We start from the raw sequence: 9,251 nt of genomic DNA, 5'->3' as shown, positions 1-9,251 counted from the left end.
TGCCACCATTTGGGCTGCAGTTGCCTGTTGATGTCACCACTGAGAACTTTGACTGAGTGCCAGTCTAGTTGGATTTTTCTCAACCATTCACAACCAAATAGTGCTGGCCCTCCACTTTTCAACACATAAAGTTCTAACTGTTATGTTTGGCCTCTGTACGTCGCATTTACTTTCAATTTGCTTTTGGGAGACGCTTTCTCGCCTGTGTCTTCTCTAATAGTATTTTAGAAAATACACTGTTGTAGTCAGCCTATGAAATTATAGAGAAAGCTGACCGTGTATCCAGCTCCATTTTCAGTTTTACACCAGAGTATCTACTGTGATCCATATAATTTTGTGATTTGCTTCAGTAACACTATGTAGTTTTAGGCATGACATCAGACTCAGTGTTGTCCGGTTTTGTTTTACTTTTGTTCACTTTATGCGCTTGCCTAAGCCCGAGAGCCAAAACCATTCTAAAGACTGGCGCACTGAAGAGAACAGCAGCTCCACTTGCACCTCTGTCACTTGTATTTCCCCTTTCCAATGAACCCCTCTTGCTGAATGGTCGCTCAGCTCAGAGAAACCGCCGTGAAGCTCTGCCTTTAAAATTTTCATTGCCGCCCTGTTTAAAAAGTAGCACTTTTTACACACCCCTGGACGTCAGTTGTCCAAATCAGAGAAACCGGCTCGAAGCTGGGCCTTTTAAATCTTGAACGCAGACCTGACTGAAAGACGACTCTTTTTACGCACCGACCTCTTGCTGAATGGTCGCTCCTCAACTCGGAGAAGTCGCCGCGAAACCTCGCCTTTAAAGTCTCAATCACCTTCCTGATGAAGACGGGTGATGCCAACAGGCCCGATAAACTGATTGGATAGGCTGACTGTGGTGTAGGAGTCAGACACATTGGAAGCTGGTGTAGAACACTACGGAAAACCCCGGCAATGTTTCTCACCCTCTGCACGCCACCTTGACTGAACAGAGGAGCAGTTTCAATGGTAGACTAAGACAACTGCTCTGCTCCAAAGAGCACTATATGAGGTCATCCTTACCCTTGGCCATTAGTCTCTGTACTGAGTCAATCTATAGCTGGGGAAGTGATGAATCCCTCCTGTTAGACTGTTTGAGATAACTTGCATCTTTTATTCTTTCTTACTTCTCTATGTCTATCTGTGCACTAATAATGCTACAGTGACACTGTAATTTCCTTTGGGATATATAAAGTATCTCTCTGATTAAAAAGTAGCTCTTTGTATGCACCTCTGACATTAATTATCCAACAGAGAAAACTGGCTTGAAGCTCTTTTTGAATGTTGAATGCACACTGAAAAGTTACTCGTATATTGTGTCTTACAGGATTGCTTTTATAATTATATATATTGGATTTTTATGCTTATTATGGTTTTTTTATGCTGCATCAGAACCAGAGTAACAATTGTTTTGTTCGTGTACTGGAGAGTGAGAATAAACAATTCTGAATCAATGTTCTGCTCATGGGACAAGAGTTCCAGTTTCTTACCACTCATTAAGTAAGAAACCTCTTGCAAGTTTCCAACTTGATTTCTCGGTGACTAAATTACATATTTAGCATTGGTTTATTCTTGTCACGTGTTCCAAATGAAAAGCTTGTCTTGCACACTCGTCATGCAGATCATTACACAGTGCGTTGAGCTAGAATAAGGTAAAAACAGTAACATTGCAAAATGAAGTGCAAAAGCTGCTGAAAAAGTACAGTGCAGGTAAACTCTGCAGTGCAAGTTCATATCGAGGTAGACTGTGAGGCTAAGAGTCTATCATTAAAGTTCCCTAGCTCAATCTCTCGGTAAGAATGGACTTCGTTTCTTGGACAAAATGAGTAGTGTGTATAAAAGATCAGGAGTTTATTAAGAACAAAATTCTGTACATAACAGCTGGTGATGGTTGACAAGTAGCTCACAATCTTTTTTCTCTGGATGAGTGATGTCTTCAGCCTGTTCTCCTGCCCTGCCTTCTCCATGTGGTCTTACACCTTCTTCCTCCTGTTTATCCTCAGTTGTTCATGGTCTTTCCTACAGTCTACTCACTTCCACTGACTCTATTGGACAGAAATCCGACAGCCACTGAACTTCTTTCAGCTCCATCCGGTTCAATTGCTCATGAAACTGTGGCTAGTATTTGACCACCATTTCCCCAACACAGACCACTCAATCGATTCTCACCTAACCCTTCCTGCAGCCTCTGACTTTCCCTTGTCTCCATTGAATTGATGACTATACATTTTATTGTTGCTTTCCCTTTGTGTGCATTCTCTCCAAAAACAGACACCATGTTGGAAACCTGGTCAATGTGTAGACAAAGGAAGAGGCATTTACAATTGTACAAGTCCTAATAAGTAAAAGATCTGATACCATAGCTCAGGTCACCGAATACCAGGAAGGATATCAATAAGGTTGAAAGAGTGGAGAAGGTTTACAAGGATGTTGCCGGGACTTGAGAAACTGAGTTACAGAGAAAGGTTGAATAGATTAGGACTTTAATCCCTGGAGCTTAGAAGAATGAGGGGAAATTTGATAGAGGTATATAAAATTATGACGGGTGCAGATAGAGTGAATGCAAGCAGGCTTTTTCCACTGAGCCTAGGGGAGAAAAAAAGAGAACATGGGTTAAGGGTGAAGGGGGAAAAGTTTAAAGAGAACATGGGGGGGGGGCTTCTTCACACAGAGAGTGGTGGGAGTGTGGAATGAGCTGCCAGATGAAGTGGTAAATTTGGGCTCACTTTTAACATCTAAGAAAAACTTGGACAGGTACATGGATGAGAGGGTTTTGGAGGGATATGGCCCAGGTGCGGGTCAGTGGGACGAGGCAGAAAAATGGTTCGGCACAGCCAAGGGCCAAAAGGCCTGTTTCTGTGCTGTAATGTTTTATGGTTCTAGTTATAAGATATCACAAAGTAGAATCAGTTTCTTCACTACTGCCGACTAACTGTCAACACTACCCACCCAGTAAACTGCCTTTTCTAAACACTCCTTCTGGAGAGCACTATAGGGCTATTAAAACATAAAAAAATTAATGCCATCTTAAAAGTTTCTTTCTCCAGGCAATTAACCTGATCAACCATTCTAGTTATTCCCTCCCACACCCCCTCTATTAACCCCATCACTACACTGCACTATAAACACTTTAAACTACTTTTTATAAAAGCTATTTACATTGTAAATAAATGCTGGTATTTATGCATACATTTTATTCTGTATCTACACTTTAACCTCTAACTTTATATAATTGTTGAATGCCATTGTCTTTTGTTGCACGTCACACCAGCATATAGCAGCAAATTTCTAATATATGTGTAGTGCCCTGGTTCACATCTTCACTGTTAAGCTGCAGGTATTTCACTTAGCAGCTCTGTAAGCTGTTCTCAGTCTGTTCTGCTTTCAGTTGTTTGGGTTGTTGTTGAAGATAAGGGATGATGAGGAATGTGCGCCGTCCAGTTAGTGGGAGGTTTTCTTGGTGAGGGACAGTAAGATTGGTCTTGGGCTATTGTTCGAGAGAAGATGCTGGGGCGAACCGGTGGTAGCATACGATCTGGTGGGAGACCTGTTTGTTTGAGATGGATTGCGAGTGACGCTTGGAAGGTGGTGTGTGACCGAGGACCCAGTGCGTGAGTGACAGAGGAGATCAAGATGAGCTCCAATTCCTGCACATCTGACTGTTTAATTAGAATGGGCCCTTTTCTTTTTGTTATTCTTTTCTAACCCTTTAGTTAAGATTCATAAATATAATTCCTTTAATCATATGCAGTGTACTGTCTGTTATTTCGTGGCATTAATTTGTAACAGGGTAGCGAACGACACAGCATCCGCACAAACCGGGGTTTGGGGTGGGATCACATGCGCTTCAATCTCACGGGTTTGGCAGGGCCAGAGGTTGTCTTCCCTGGACTTACACAGCCGAGGAAACCAGGGTGTTTCACGTGGAAGTGAATCTGATCCTCCCCCACCTCTCCACCCATTACACTAATTCCACTTCCTTCTTCCCATATTCGCACCAACTCGCCAAAGGTATTGCCACGCACAGGGGGCAGCTTACAGTGACCAATACCAGTCTACACGTCCTGGGGATGTGGGGGCAAACCAGAACACTCAGGAACCTGTGCAGTCACAGGAAGTGGAACTCAAGAGGTTCTGCAGAGGCTGCAAATCCTGAGCAACACACACTCAAAATGATGGAGGAACGCAGCAGGGCAGGCAGCGTCTACGGAGGGGAACAAACAGTCGATGTTTCAGGCTGAGACCCTTCATTAGGTTGAATGTGCAAGCTCCACAGAGACACAATCAGAGGCCAAGATGAACCTGGGACACCAGAGCCGAACATCCACACCAATCGTAAGAGTCTCCAGAATGGAATAACTTTTGATCCTTTGAAGAATTCTGCACAAAGGCAGGCTGTTTCTATATATACATGGCAGAGATGACTACTCTGGCCTTGGTTAAAGGTTTGTGTTAACTGTACAATTCTATGTGCAAATACTAACTTTAAGGCACTCATGGAGGCCAAGTCATTGGGTATATTTAAAGCACAGGTTGATTTGTTCTTGATTAGTAAGGGCATCAAAGGTCACGGGGTAAAGGCAAGATAATGGGTTTGAGAGGAATTTAAAAAATCTGTCATGAGGGATAGGCAGAGCAGACTCAATGGGCCGAGTGGCCTAATTCTGTTCCTATGCCTTCTTGTCAACCAATGTGGTGTAGATTGTAACAAACAATGCCGAAAGGTAAAGTATCTATAACTACAGATCACTTGCAATGTCACAGAATGGATTTTTTGCTAGAACTGTAAATATTTGCGCTTCCACCATCTGCACTTCCATCACGGTCAGATGACCTAGTGATGGTGGAGGAAACACCGCAGGTGACAAAGCATCTTTCTGAGAGCTAACTTGTCATGGGTCCCAGGCATTTTTCACAATGCTTGATCATTCAACGCGTCGACACTAAGGTCTTCCAAGCAAAGCTCTGGATCTCCTTTCCATGATTCCTTTATCTCAGGGATGAGTTCAAAGAGCAGAAACACCAGGATTGTCTGTATAAATGCAGGAGAAACAGACAAAAATGTGATGAATTTACATCTTTACAGCACAATGCAGATTCATGACAGCCCTACTGATTCGTCCTTTACTGTTAGAACACAGAGCGAAATACAGCTCAGGGAGGGACAGGTCCCATGGCCTGCAATGTTGTGCCAAGCTAATTAAATTAATAATTAAGTGCCTAACTAAACTAATCCTTTCTACCTGGGCAATCTCTACATTTCTCCATTCTCCGCACATTCATGTGCCTTTCACTGTTCCTTCTGAGCTGCAGAGGTACACAGACGCACAAGAACTGAAGTGCACCTGGTACACTGCTGGAGTTTTCTTATATATAACGTTAATTTTGAAATCTATAACAATATAACAATTACAGCACGGAAACAGGCCATCTCGGCCCTTCTAGTCCGTGCCAAATGCTTGCACTCACCTAGTCCCACCTACCTGCACTCAACCCATAACCTTCCATTCCTTTCCTGTCCATATACCTATCCAATTTTGCTTTAAATGACAAAATCGAACCTGCCTCTACCACTTCTACTGGAAGCTCGTTCCACACAGCTACCACTCTCTGAGTAAAGAAATTCCCCCTCGTGTTACCCCTAAATTTTTGCCCCCAACTCTCAACTCATGCCCTCTTGTTTGAATCTCCCCTACTCTCAATGGAAAAAGTCTATCAATGTCAACTCTATCTATGCCCCTCATAACTTTAAATACCTCTATCAAGTCCCCCCTCAACCTTCTACGCTCCAAAGCATAAAGACCTAACTTGTTCAACCTTTCTCTGTAACTTGGGTGTTGAAACCCAGGTAACATTCTAGTAAATCTCCTCTGTACTCTCTCTATTTTGTACAAATTTAACAATCTATGTTAATATAATTGTGAAATACCCTGTAATTAAATAATCCATAAATTTTCTAAATAATAAATGTATCACAACCTTTACTTTGAAACATTTTAGAACTTCACCGTATTTACATTGTCAGTGTTTCAAATTACAACATTATAACAAAGTGTAACAATAAACACAGAATGGAAGTCGGTAGTTCATTGTTAATGAACCACTGGCCCGCTGTATGCTGACACCATCTAGTTCAAACATTTTACCTTTGTCACTGTGCCTGTCAGCTGTTTCAACTGCCTGATACCATTTATTTGTGTTGTGAGTTGTGGTTTGTGTTTGTTTGATGGGCATATTACAAAAAAAAACATTAAAGAGTCATGCAGTTTTCAGGTCGTGTAAAAATTTCCTACTCAGAACAATGGTTGGTCTGTGCAGTTGTATGTTGTGCCTATTTATGAGCCTCTTAAATGCCTCTTTTGTATTTGCCTTTACTATCAACCCTGGCAGCACATTCCAGTCACCCGCTACTCTATATAAAGGATTTGCCTCGCACATCTCTTTTGAACTTGCCCCTTCTCCTTTTAAATGCATACCCACTTGTATTAGACTTTTTGACCCTGCGATAAAGATGCCAACTGTCTACTCTCTCTATGCTTCTGATAACTTCATAAACTTTTGTCAGGTCTCCCCTTGGCCTCCGTCATTCCAGAGAAAACAAGGCAGGTTTGTCCAACCTCTCATTACTGCACATGCTCTCTAATCCAGGCAGCATCCTGGTAAACCTCTTCTGCACCCTATCTAAAGCCCACACGATCCTATGCAATATTCCAGATGCAACCTCGCCAGGGCTTTATAAAGCTGCAATGTAACTTTCCGACTTCTGAATTCAATTTAAATCCTAACTAAAGCATTTTGTGTGGGGTTGCCCAGTAACACTTTTAAGCTTGTCATTTTGTTCGGGAAAAACCTTAGAAGCTGATTATTAATAATAAAAATAATCAATCAGTTCAAAAGTCAGGAAGTTATGTTGCTTCTTTATAAAACTCTAAGTTGCACCTGGAGTGTTGCGTGCAATTCCGGTCTTCCCATTATACGAGGTTTTGCAGAGGGTGCAGGAGAGGTTTACCAGAATGCGGCCTGGATTAGGGGGCATGGGCTATAACGGGCAGTTGGACAAACTTAGTTTGTGTTCCCTGGAGTGACGGAGGCTGAGGTATAAGATTATGAGAGGCACAGACACAGTGGACAGACAATATCGTTTTCCCAGAGTTGAAATGTCTAACTTCAGAGGGCATGTATTTAAGGTGGGGAGGGGGTAATTTCAAAGGAGATTTGAGGAGCAAGTTTTTTTTTTATATAGAGAGCATGGAATGTGCTGCCTGAGTGGTGTGAGAGGCAGGAGATCAGAAACATTTAAAAGATATTTCAATAGACCCATGAATGTGAGGAAAATGGAAGGATATAGATATCGTATAGCCAGAGGGGATTGGTTAGATTGGTCATTTGATTAATGATTTAACTGGCTCAGCACAATACAGTGAGCTGAGGGACCTGTTCCTGTGCTGTACTGTTATATCAGAACCAGAATCAGGCTTATCACCACCGGCATGGGACGTGAAATTTGTTATCTTAGCAGCAGCAGTTCAATGCAATATATAATATAGAAGAAAAATAAATAAAATTAAACATAATAATAGTCAATAAACAAGTAAGTCAATTGTGTATATTGAATAGATGTTTTAAAATGTGCAAAAGCAGAAATACTGAATATTTTTTTTTAAAAAGTGAGATAGTGCCCAAAGATTCAATATCCATTTAGGAATCAGATGGCAGAGGGGAAGAAGCTGTTCCTGAATCACTGAGTGTGTGCCTTCAGGCTTCTGTACCTCCTACCTGATGGTAACAGTGAGAAAAGGGCATGCCCTGGGTGCTGGAGGGCCTTAATAATGGATGCTGCCTTTCTGAGACATCGCTCCCTAAAGACATCCTGGGTACTTTGTAAGCTAGTACCCAAAATGGAGCTGACTAGATTTACAACCTTCTGCAGCTTCTTTCGGCCCTGTGCAGTAGCCCTTCATACCAGACAGTGATGCAGCCTGTCAGAATGCTCTCCACGGTACAACTATAGAAGTTCTTGAGTGCACTTGTTGAAATGCCAAATCACTTCAAAATCCTAATAAAGTATAACTACTGTTTTGCCTTCTTTATTACTACATCGATATGTTGGGACCAGGTTAGATCCTCAGAGATCTTGACACCTAGGAACTTGAAACTCTCCCTCTCTCCACTTCTGATCCCTCTATGAGGTACGTATTCCTTCGGCTTACCCTTCCTGAAGCCCATGTTCTATGCTCTATGTTTTAAATGTTAGTGTGATGCTTCAATTAACACAGAAAGGAAAAAGCACAACTTGGAAGCCAGTACCCATAGCTCACTACGAATCTCAATTGAGTAAAAAAAAGATAAGACACAATTCTTATACTTTTCATCAGAGATCAGCTGTATTTGCGAGAGAAAACTCACATGAAAATGAAACAGAACACACTTAACTTATTCAGTAGATTCCACTGTTCCAGCATGTTGCATTATTCAGTAGGACTTTGGCAGACACTGTGCCAACCTGATCTATATAGTTTTTTAAAAAATCTATCTGTCTGTGGCTTGAACATCACAACAGCTGATCATCTAAACTCTGACGTACCGAATTGTGAAGATTTACAAGCCTTCTCAATGAAAGTTCTCCTTATCCCATTGCTAAATATCTGACCTAGTAACCTGAGGCCATGCTGCTTAATTCCAGAATTTCCGGCTAGGATCTATCCTGACAATCCCTTTCAAAACCTTGTATGTTCCCCTTTGCATTCTTCTAAGTTCCACTGAGTACTGTCCAATGTTAATCTCTCCTCACAGAACAATCTATTTATCTCAGCAATCAATGAAATGAATCCAAACCTAACATACTCCAAATACACTCAGTTGCCACTTTATTAGACACCTCTCGTACCTAGTAAAGTGGCCACTGAGTGTAAGTTTATGGTCTTCTGTTGCTGTAGCCCATCCACTTCCAAGGTTTGGTGCAATATGCATTCAGAGATGCTCTTCTGCACACCACTGTTGTCATGAAGGAGAGTTTCAGCCCAAAACATTGAATGTCCATTTCCATAGATCCTGCTTGAGCTGCTGAGTTCCTCCAGCACTTTTGTGTCTTTTCCAGGGATGCCTGCCCTGAAGAAGTTTAAATCTTCTCTTCGACGGGAGTTCGGTGAAACTCTCCCTCACTGCTCCCCCTCTGTGATCCCTGCTGCTCTCCGAATCGACATGCTCACCCAGACCCACCATCACAGCCCTGTATCCTTTCT

The 9,251-nt window shown here is 42.0% G+C and overlaps 1 protein-coding gene across 1 annotated transcript in view; it reads right to left on the bottom strand.

Annotated features, from left to right (window-relative positions):
* Positions 1–1,836: 1,836 nt before the first annotated feature.
* si:rp71-46j2.7 (sorting nexin-25) overlaps positions 1,837–9,251 on the bottom strand; it is a 176,314-nt gene continuing 168,899 nt past the window's right edge. Inside the window, exon 16 of the mRNA XM_059976762.1 lies at positions 1,837–5,041. Within this exon, the coding sequence (XP_059832745.1) occupies positions 4,922–5,041 (120 nt within the window). The 3' untranslated portion in view covers positions 1,837–4,921. The remainder of the gene's footprint in view (positions 5,042–9,251) is intronic.

The sequence above is a fragment of the Hypanus sabinus genome, chromosome 8 (assembly GCF_030144855.1).
Source record: "Hypanus sabinus isolate sHypSab1 chromosome 8, sHypSab1.hap1, whole genome shotgun sequence".
NCBI lineage: Eukaryota > Metazoa > Chordata > Chondrichthyes > Myliobatiformes > Dasyatidae > Hypanus > Hypanus sabinus.
This window is presented reverse-complemented; position numbering and strand designations above follow the sequence as displayed.